The 11191-nt window shown below is 52.4% G+C and overlaps 1 protein-coding gene across 2 annotated transcripts in view; it reads left to right on the top strand.

Moving 5' to 3' along the window:
- The window catches only part of LOC147236979 (regulator of G protein signaling 8-like), a 10999-nt gene extending 1290 nt beyond the window's left edge, over positions 1-9709 (top strand). The window contains exons 2-5 of one of the 2 annotated variants that reach the window (XM_086163785.1): positions 4110-4220; positions 4586-4647; positions 7199-7365; positions 7534-9709. In XM_086163785.1, the coding sequence (XP_086019911.1) occupies positions 4120-4220; positions 4586-4647; positions 7199-7365; positions 7534-7728 (525 nt within the window). In that variant the 5' untranslated portion in view covers positions 4110-4119 and the 3' untranslated portion in view covers positions 7729-9709. Of the gene's footprint in view, positions 1-4106; positions 4221-4585; positions 4648-7198; positions 7366-7533 lie in introns of both variants that reach the window. The other variant, XM_086162981.1, reaches the window with a different exon arrangement.
- Positions 9710-11191: the final 1482 nt, after the last annotated feature.

The following is an 11191-nucleotide window of genomic DNA, read 5'->3' as shown; positions in this document are numbered from 1 at the left end:
CCTTCTCCAGGGAGATGGTCTCCTGGAGGCTTCATGCCAGATGAAGCAAATCTCTGAAAGAACGCAGGAGACACAAACAGTTGAACATTCTGGACGGGTCCGATCGCATCTCGCCCCGTCCGATCACGTCGCGTTCAGATTCAGACGACGGGAGACAACGACACGCCGATGCTCACCGGCAAAGCTTCATCTGAAGCCGATTCAAGCCATCATCATCTCCACCATCACCACCACCTCCACCACCATCACCGTGATGTGGTGGTCCAGGCTGGAGCTGTCAGGCCTGTAATCCCACATCTCTGGGACTCTGGAGCCTCTCGTTCCTTGTCGACTGTCCAGATGATCCTCAGTGGAGAGGCGTGGAGGTCTGGAGAGGTTAGGTATAGGTTTAGTGTTAGGTCAGGTTTAGTTAGTTTTAAGTTAGGGTTAGGTTAGCGTTAATTTAGGGTTGGGCTAGGTTAGGTTAGGGTTAGTCACTGGCGGGGCAGGACCAATAATCCCAGCCCACAAACTTCTGACTGGTCCGCCCTCTAAACCCTCTCGGACGTCGTTGCTCTCGTGATGCGTTCAGGTGTCTTCGGCCCCGTCGTAGAACGTGGGATCGAAGCCCCGATTTCCGGTCTTTCGGTCCTCATGAAGGAACCTGTCGGAAACCATTGGTTCTGTGAGAAGTCCGGGTCTGTTCTGCATCGCTGACCACCAGGGTCTTGCTCTTCTGGATCAGAGCCCATGGCAGGGCCTCCTGCCCTGCAGGGAAGGAGCTCCCGATCCTTCTGAGGTCATCTATATATTGTAAATATGCAGATTAGCGTCTGGAGGAGCCCCGAGGCTCCCGGCTCTTCGGGCTCCTCCTCTTATATCATCGATAAACCTGACGCTCACGACACGTATGTGCTCCTGCAGATGCGTCCTTCATCTGCCTCAGCGTCTCGTCCAGCTTCTCCCTGGTGAAGGTTCTGAAGGGTTCGTGCACGTGGAAGATCCCGGCCTCCTGCACGCCGCTCGCAGCCAGCAGCCTCTCTTGTGAGAGAGTCGCATCAAGCTGCAACGCAAAAACCACAGTGACAAGTCTTCTGTGTGTGTGTGTGTGTGTGTGTGTGTGTGTGCACGTGAGACAAGATAACACACACAGCTACAGGCTGTCCTCACACGTACCTGAGACGGACAAAACAGGACGGAAATAACTGTCAGCCTCGACTGCTCCTTCTGCTCAACACCACAGCTGATCTAACACACACACAAATCTACAGGGAGACAAACTTTCTGCTCAGTGGACACACACACACACACACACACACACACACACGTGCGTGCCAGCGATCTGCCACTGTGGCTCCGAGCCCCAGATGTGACGAGGCAGGAAACAAAAAGTGAAAGTGTTGAGTGCACGGTTCAGTCAGCCGGCGTGACGTGTGAGTCCTCCAGCACGGCAGCCAATCAGCAGCCGGGGGAGGCAAACCACAGCTATTTTCATGCTTATATAAAATATATATATTTATATGCAGTCATCACTGGAGTGCCTGCAGAGCTTTTAGCAGATTAGCATAGCCTTCCTTACTGAGAGGCTGTGTGGAACCATCTGCTGCGGACACACACACACACACACACACACACACACACACAGTCAATCACAGGGCGGCATAGAGACACACAGGCAGGAGAGCCTTGTCTGTTGCATCTAGATGCGCTGGAGAAAACCAAAGGAAAGGTGAGCTCCTCAGAACCAGTGGTCCAGAGAAGGTTCTGAGCCAATCTCCTCCTAAGGTGGACAGAGGGGGAGGGTGGGGCCCTGACCTTCTGATCCTTCTGTCTCCTGATCCTCAGATCTGGTTTTAAGTGGTTGTTCAGACAAAAGGTTGACGTTGGACAACAGGCTCACATCAGATCAGGAATCTGGAGCCGGAGAAGGAGGAGATGCGTAGCCTACCATAGTTTCGCACAGCGACAGAGGCCTCATGGTGAAAAGGTCCAGGTGGACCTTCACCGCAGAGAACGAATACGGACGCCCAAGTTCAGAACCCGACCCTCAGAAACGGTACGATCAGGGTCGGATTTGAAACTGTGGGGAATGAGGTTCTGAAGGACCGTCCAGGAATGTCCTGCACCAGGTGAAGAGCCACCACAGAAGATGTTCAGATGTCTGGACATTTGACTTCTACCCGCCCCGTCAGGCAGGAAGTCCAGTAGATGCCGCCTGCGTTCCGGTTCTCTAGTTCTCCACACCGGGTTCCTCCAGGAGCCGGGTCCCGCCGCCGGTCGAGCAGAACGCGCTTCCTCCCCCTGACTCCATGGATTTGTCAGGAAGTTCTATAAATAGCTCAGCGGCGCCGCTGGCGGCGGCGGCGGCACGTGTCCGTCCTGGGCTGCAGGCTGCAGAGCTGCTGAACCGCTCACCATCCATGACTGCATCTCAGCCGCTCCTCGCCACCGCCGCCCAGGGAACGCTGGCGATGACACAGTTGCAAAGTCAACCGTGGTAATTCACTTTCCTGTGTGTGTGTGTTCCAGCTAAAAATACATCCTCTTGTGTGACGGCTCTAAAGATAAAGAGGGCCTTCAGCTGAGTCCATGAGGCTTTGGCTCGGGCTGTTTGCGTGTCCTCCTGATGTTTCCAGCTGCGTTCTGAAGGTCTGCAAAAGGTCTCTCGGCTCAGTCGCCCGTCGGGTTGCTGGTTCTATTTCCTTCACATTCTAATCATTGTCAACATTATTTTGTGAATCCTCTGAACAGCACTTCAGCATTAGCTTTCACATTTAAACAAGATGAGGAAAGGGCAAAAATAGAAATAAATTTAAAAAAAGGACAAGAACATGTTTCACCAAGAACTAACCATCTTCTATCCTGTTGCCTAGCAACATTCATATTGATCAAACAGATTGATTTAGTTTGCATTGAATAGAAAACCAGCGAGGAGCTTTAGACACCCGCCATACATCCCATAATAGGCAGACAGTTTGAACTCATGATTCAAGGCCGTCCTGCTGATATTGAAAGTGCCATCGTCAGTAATAACAGAAGATCCAGGTGGAGATCCATCACCTGCATCACCTCATTCCCTTCCATCAGTCTCCATCCACACCTTCTCCATCACAGATATACTTTCTATACATGTAAGCGAGAGACATGAGCTTGAGAACACACCCATCCATCCATCGAGTGAGTGAAGCTCCTCCTCGTCCCTGTGGTGGGTGAATGTGGTCCAGAGTGGAATTAAGAGGGAATGAATGAGTAGATGCACGCCAGCAGTCTTTCCAGGCCAGAGCATTCATTTTGCGCGTAACAGCTGATGTGGGACACGGACGTCCCTGCAGCTCAGCTAATCTCCTGAACACACCTCCAGAACTTTAGGTCAGATCTCTGCTGGAGACACATTGGAGGCAGAGTCCTCCATCGCGGACCTGGGAGCTCCTGGAAGGAGAAATGCAAGGCATGCTTTTACCTCCATCAGACTGAGCTTTGTGGTGGAACACACACACACACACACACACACGATTCAGGCCGAGCATTTGAGTTAAGAAATAATGAATTCTATCTGAATTAATAGCAATAATTATATAACTTACTGACTCCCCAGGGTGAAGGCTGGAGGTCGTGTTCCCAGGCGGGTCTCTTCTGCAGCTGTCGCGGGGCGCGGAACCACACCTCAGAGCAGGAATCTGCATTGAAAGCGCTTTATTTGGATTGAACGGCGGGTAGGGTGTCGCTGGTAGGCCCCTGGCCCCGAGACAGAGCTGCACAGGGCTGGGTCTCACCAGGACAGGCCCCAGGCAGGGTGACGGCAGGAGGTCAGATGTTACACCGCCGGCTGGGTCCGGTCATAACAGGATAGGGGTCGGGGTCGGGGTCGGGGTCCGGGTCCTCCACAATCCTCCGGCCCCATGCAGAGCGTGCCGCTGCCCTTTATAGGGCTCTTGATTAGCGGCAGCTGCTGCAGCTGGCGCCGATTGCGAATTAATCCCAGCCGTGTCTCCTCTCGGCTGCAGAGAAGAGATCCTGACAGCAGCCTCCACCGCCGGACCCCAAATGTGTTTCATGCTTGGAAATGAACCCGCAATCCTGTCCTGCCACCCTCGGCTCATCTGCTCCCCATCTCCTCATCTCCTCAGCAGGACCTTCACCATGAAGACCAGACTGGGCTGCCTGTCCAACAAGTCCGACTCCTGCAGCGACTTCTCCGAGTTCCTGCCTCCGGCCCAAGAGACCACGGCCAGGTGCCTCAAGTGAGTCTGCACCGGCAAGGGTTACCATGACAACAGAGGCAGACAGACAGCCAGACAGGCAGGCAGACAGGCAGGAAGTGTAATCTGCAAGGGAGGCACACGTTGCTACAGGAAGACTGGATTGATAAACTGGTGCTTGTTTTTCTAAATAAAAGTACAGCGTTCGCCCGGCGTTCATGACATCACCAATATTTTAGACCAGCTGAATTTTTGGCATCTTTTCTCGGTCGTATTTTTGTCACAGATAAAGAGGTACTGAAAGTTCCTCCGTCTTGGAAATTTGTCAAATAATCCGGATCGATCAAACGGCGGTGGACAGTTTGAAGATGCAGCTTGTCTTTAACAAACACTCAAACCCCCCGCAGGCTATCGGCTGACGAGGTCGTCCGATGGTCCGAGTCCTTTGACCACCTCCTCTCACACAAGAGTAAGTGACAAACCTTCTCCTCCTTCTCCTCTTCTCCTCCTCTCCTCCCTCCTTCTTCCTCCCCCGGGTTATGTAAGGTCTCCTGGTTGTGTTTGAAGTCTTCTCACTGCACAGTGAGTCACATGCATGTCTATGACCTTCATGTGTCCACCCAGCTTTATCCTCGACAACAAAACCGACCTATTGTGTGTGTGTGTGTGTTTAGAGATGAAACTCACCCCGTTGACACGGTAATATAAATGGCACAATCTCCTTCAGGACCCAACCATTCTTACAGATTGGTGATAATAATAGTAATAAAATGGCGGCTGTGGTTGTGTCGTCTGCCCCGGGGTTACATCCACCTTCACGTCTACGTCCCAGGAACACTGACAGCTGGGGGGGTGGAAGAGAAAAGGGTTCTAGACCTTCAGACGTTGGCTGTTTTTCCCTGAGAAAGGTTGAGACCAGGAGGAGACGTGATCCACTGAGGTCCACCACACTGGAGAGGCGGAGCTGGAGGCAGTCAGTCAGTCACTGATCAGACCAGGTCCACAACATCTCCTCACACACTGGAAGATCAACAGCTTCCACCACTAGAAGCAAGGTCTGACATTGTCCAACATAAACACACACACACACACACTAACACATACACACGGGTTTAGCATGGCTGTGTGGACATTAGAGCAGACAGAAAACCCAAAGCCAGGTTTAAGCAAACTTAAACTCAGGTGATCTGAGATTAAACAACCTTAGTCTTGAGCTACAGCAACGGGTTAAAAGTGCTCCTATGTGGACACCGGAACACACACACACACACACACACACACACACACACACACATTGCCAGGTCTGATTACATCAGTGGATCAGTAATGGTGGAGAAACACCTCGGCGACTGTTCCCTCGGCAGGAAGTATCATCGCTAATCTGATTTCAGAGGCTGGAACTGTCAATCACCCTGGACTTGGCATCAGCTTGTGTGTGTGTGTGTGCGCGTGTGTGTGTGAAGCCTGCGGGCAATGCTGCAAACATATACGGACACACTCTGACCCCTGGAGCCATTCCTTTTCGCTGCTCACCGAAGCTAATGGCAGCAAATCATTCCAGCCGGAGCCTTCAGAAGGTTCAGATGGCTCAGGTGGAGCCTCCAGCAGGTTCCTTCCAGTCGCCACCTCATGGCTCACGGCCTGGACCTCCAGCCCATCCAGGACCGGCCCATAAGATCCCGTAAAAAAGAGCAGACTGAAGGATGATATGAACTTTGAGGAGAAAAGGTGAAGGTCATACGAGGAGCAGACAGTGGGGGTGTGTGTGTAGGTGTGTGTGCATGTGTGTGTGTGTGGGTGTGTGTGTTTCCAAAGGGGCATCTGGCTTTCATTGAACCAACCTTCCAGATGAGGGTTTCAAAATAAAAGCGTATCTCCTGAGCAACCAGAGAGGAAGGACTTTGTTTGCTCTCCATCCAGCGATGTGGCTGACATCATGTAATTAGTTACATTACTGTTCCCGAGTACTCCTGCAGGGTCAGGGTCAGGGTCGGGGTCGGGGTCAGGGTCAGGGTCAGGGTCAGGGTCAGGGTCAGGCGGCTCTTCATAAGTTCATTGGACTCTTTGACTCTTGTCTATGACAACATGAGCTGTTTGACCATCAGTTTGTGCTTTTGCAGTGAATTTCATTGTAATTGCACAGTAATTGCAGTGTCATTTCAAAGGTAATTACACTGTGCACGCTGTGACGTGTCGTTCCAAGGGGTGGTGTGCACATACTCCCATGTCAGGACATTACTCATGTGTTGCCATGTGCACATGTCTTGCAGGCTGTGCGCACACACACACACACACACACACACACATTCCTGTGTGTGTGTGTGTGTGTGTGTGTCTTCAGCTGCATATGCACAGACGAACGAGAGGCTCAGATTGAAAATGTCAACACGACACAGGCGGGGAGAAAAACAAGCCCCTCGTCTGTTATCATTAATTGATCATTTACTGATGAAGAATAGAGGTGTGTGTGTGTGTGTGTGTGTGCGTGTGTGTGTGTGTGTGTGCGTGTGTGTGTGTGTGTGTGTGTGTGTGTGTGTGTGTGTGTGTGTGGGGATTGTGTTCCGGTTATGAGATCTGTTTCTCCTCTTCTGGGAACAGAAGTGTGCGCTCTGGAAAACATCAACAGGAGGGTGGAGAGCGGAGGATGGAGGGTGGAAGATGAAGAGTGGATGGTGGAAGATGAAGGATGGAGGGTGGAGGGTGAAGGATGGATGGTGGAAGATGGAGGGTGGAGGGTGAAGGATGGAGGGTGGAAGATGAAGGATGGAGGGTGGAGGGTGAAGGATGGAGGGTGGAAGATGAAGGATGGAGGGTGGAAGATGAAGAGTGGATGGTGGAAGATGGAGGGTGGAGGGTGGAGGGTGAAGGATGGAGGGTGGAAGATGAAGAGTGGAGGGTGGAAGATGGAGGGTGGAGGGTGTTCCCACCTTGCGGTCTTCTTCAGGATGAGGATGAGGGCTTTGGAGGACAGGGCTTTTGGCTGGTGGCCTCAGCTGTTTTCTCCTCCTCCGTTGATCCAGACGGCCTGGCGGCGTTCAGGACCTTCCTCAAAAGTGAGTTCAGCGACGAGAACATCGAATTCTGGATGGCCTGCGAGGACTACAAGAAGATCAAGAGCTCCACCAAGCTGGTGTCCAGGGCCAACAAGATCTTCAGGGAGTTCATTGACGTCCAGGCACCCAGAGAGGTGCTTGTCAAACACACACACACACAAACGCACACACTATTTGAACAATGTCTCTTCTGGTGGAGATCGTGGAGAAGGTGGAGAACATGGCCCATCCTTCTCAGCCTCTTCCTGAGGCTCAGAAGAAGCGACTTCTTCATTGCCGGTGTGGCTTTTCTTGGCTTGCAGATAAACATCGACTACCGAACCAGGGAGAAAACCAAGCGCAGCCTGGAGGACCCGACGCCGACCAGCCTCAACGATGTCCAGGCCAAGATCTACAGCCTCATGGAGAAAGACTCCTACCCCCGGTTCCTCAGGTCCAAGATGTACCAGGAGATCGTCAACCGGACACACGCTCAGAGCCAGAGGAGGTCGGTTTGACCGCTGGGACCTTCTGGCGCCGCCCTGGAATACTGTGAACCGGCAGAGATGGATGATGTGCTTGACTGTTTCCTCCACCCGCACCAGCTCCTTGCATGCAGTCCCTCTGGCTGATGTGGTGGAGCCCCACCTTCAGGAGGAGGTGGGACCCGAACGCCCCGCCACAGCAGAATTAACGCACATAGGCATTACCTTGACGTACCTCGGCACCTCACGGCTCCCGCTCCGGGAAACCATCGCCTGCAGGGTGAAGCCCTCTGAGGCCGAACCCTGCGGAGCAAACTCCACAGAAGCTGCTTGAAGGCGGCCAACATCACGTTTCAGGGACATTTTCCAACTCAGACACATCCTTCCTCCTGATGAGGATCTGGTAGGGATCTATTCTCCTGCCGACGGTTCCGACCCCCCCGCAGTCCAGCATCCAGTCAGGTTCCTGTTCTATCGCTGCACTACAAACACTGTGCCAGCGCCGAGCACGGCTTTAGCTCCGCCCACAAAGGCGGCTTTAGCTTTAGCTCCGCCCTCAAATGGAAAGTTCATGACTTCAACAACAACAACTTTATTCTCCCAGTTCAGCTCCGAGGTGGGATGTAAAGACCTGAAGGTACTTTCAGAAGCTTTTTGACAACTTCCTCCTACAGCTTCCTGCTAAGGTCTTCCATGCATGTCTCATACCTGGTGTGGTCCTTGAGAAGATCACATGGCTCCACACTGATACATCCTCATCCCATTCAGAGAGATAACTCAGCTTTATGCTAGCGGTGCATCTCATACAGGGTAAATTGAAAAAAATCTAGCCTCCCAGGGATCTGAGGTCAACGTCCTCCTGATGATCTGCTCCTGGATCCACCTGCAGGCTGAAGATGCAAAGCATGAATCAAATGTGTTCTTCACATTCTTGATAAAAGTTCCAGCTTCTGAAGAAACATTCCCATTATCCAACCTTCTAACATCTGAATGTCTGAAGCCCTTGTACTCTTCTGCCCCCTGTGAAGACCCACGGCTGTCGGCGACGGAGGGCAGCCGTAAATATGAACTCATGAAAGGGAGGAAGGTGGACGAGCCGCGTTCCTCTGAAAAACCCCGGCGTGAAGAACAGCCGGACCGAGCTCAGAAGAACCGGTGGCGACGTTGGTGCGGAGTCTGCTTGAGCCGGCGTTCAGCCTGCATGCTTCCCTTCACTCGGCCGCTCGGTCCGCGACTCGCCGACGGAGGCGCCTCCGGAGGGGAGACTCGGTCGCTGAGACGCTCCGGAGTCTTGCACGACCTCGGCACGTGCGCTCCTTTGTAAAGTACCTGAACCAGAACTCTCGTGGTCGTTTACACCTTCGTCTTGAAAAGCACGCAAACACTCCCCGAAGAAGTAGCGTGCTAAACTGACCCACTGACGGCAGACGGAGACTCATCTAGGAGACACCAGAGGTCCCATCTGAAGAGCTGGATTTGTGTTCGAGACCTTTGCTTCTTGGACAACATGATGGTTGGAGAGCAATGCATCTGCAGAAGTCAGTAATTACACATTAGTTAAACCTGGGTTTGGACCCTGCAACCTTTAGGGTTGGTTCTAGATACAGTGTGAAGTTTAACATGCACACACACACACACACACACACACACACAGCATGATCCAATACTGAGATTATATATTTAGATTCGCTCTGTGTGTGTGTGTGTGTGTGTGTGTGTGTGTGTGTGTGTGTGTGTGTGTGTGTGTGTGTGTGTGTGTGTGTGTGTGTGTGTGTGTGTGTGCGTGCGCTGTGGTGGTGTCATTACCACCCTCTGAAATGTGCTCCTTCTAATTTGCACTTCGGAAAAGAAACGTTCTTTGGAATTTCACAGGAACCGATTTGTTTGTGTGTTCATTTCTTTCTTTGGTGCACGTTCATTATTGGAAGGCCAGTCGTCCTGGACCTGCAGTGTGTCTCTGTGATCCATGGATGTTCACTCCCTGCAAACCTTGTGATTAAAAAGTAGGCCTGCACTGGTGCAGTGGTGTGGTCCTTGTGTAAGGGGTCAGGGGTCGGGGGTCGGGGGTCGGGGGTCAGGCTGTTAGAGAAGCGTTGACATGCCTCTCAGACTGACCTGGATGTCACATCTGATGACAGAAGAAGCAGCCGCAGTCTGGAAGGACTTTGTGGATTTCAGTGATCTTCTCCATCATCCATTCGTCCTGCGCTCGGGCCGCGCTGGTCTTCAGTTGCCGTTGGTTTGTGGTTTCGGCGCCTCCATCTTCTCCCCTCTTTCTGGAGATCCAGTTGGTCTGCAGTCCGAGGCCTGGACCAATGCTGCCTGGAGGGCAGGGGTTAAAGCTAAAGACGAGCGGGTAAACAAGGGTTCGGTATTGGTTGATAAAAATGCATGTTTTTTTGGTTTTGTGTTTCTCCTTCAAGAGTCTCAGCTCCGATGAGAGCCACGACCGTCAGAAGATCTGGCTTTAACCGTCATTCGAGCTCTGTGAGGTCTAAAGTGAGGAGGAGAGGAAGGTCTCCGGCATCCCTCATGATTTGAAGGTGAGGTCAGAGAAGACCCCCCCCCCCCGGTGGAGACGAGGACCCGGCGCCGAACGACAGGAGGTTCCTCCTCTGCGGACGAGAAGTGCAACTTCACCTGTGAACTTGAGAATGGAAACTGCAAATAGGTCAGATGTTTGTGAGGGTTCATCTGCAGCGAGCCAACGTCACGCCTGCTGCCGGGGGGGCGGCTACTTTTAGACGCGCTATTAAAGGAACAATCAAACATTGATGCGGCCGTGCTTCTGTGGACACATGAAGCTCACGAAGCAGATCTTCTCTGGCCGTGACACAGACCGTCCACCCAACCACCGTGCGTGGGCTGGACTTAAGCCTGCCGACGGACAAATGCCAGCGCCACCGGGGATTACAGGGCCGCCATCACGTCCCTCGGCGCCACGACGCGGTCCGGGAGGAACTCATTACATTATCCCCATGAAAAAAAATCACATTTTTTATCTCTGCTTTGGAAAGATCAATGTGGATGTGCTCCTTCTCCAATGGCTGCAGGAATGAGAGCTGGAATGGTGGAGCAGATCCTTCTGTGTTCATATGGAAATGGATTCCATCCCCTTTGCTTTCACGGCCCTCCATGTTCCCCGTCTCCCAATCAATAGTAAACACAAAGGCGGCGGAGCTGCGCTACCATGACGATGGCTGGCAGCGAGAGCGGCTGATTCCTCCCTCGTTCGTTTGGCTCAAAGACAAAACAGCAGCTGCAGCAACAGCCGCACAGGTGGAAGATAAGAAAGAGTAAATCAGTTTCATGACGAGGATGGCGTGACTGCTGAACGTCTGCGGCACGTGATTTCGCGACATTAAAATGTGAAACGGGCCGATGAGTAACCGCTCGCTGCTATTTCGAGTTTTTATGAATAATTTGCAATGCGTCGCCATCCCGCGAGGAACTGCTTCCGCTGAAAAAACGCAGAACCAACACACATCTTTCCATC

This window comes from Fistularia commersonii, chromosome 1 (genome assembly GCF_037954325.1).
Source record: "Fistularia commersonii isolate RoL2024-O1a breed Wild chromosome 1, RoL_Fcom_v1.0, whole genome shotgun sequence".
NCBI classification, from domain to species: Eukaryota; Metazoa; Chordata; class Actinopteri; order Syngnathiformes; family Fistulariidae; genus Fistularia; species Fistularia commersonii.
Note: the sequence above shows the minus strand (reverse complement) of the source record. Positions and strands in the feature narration are given on the sequence as shown.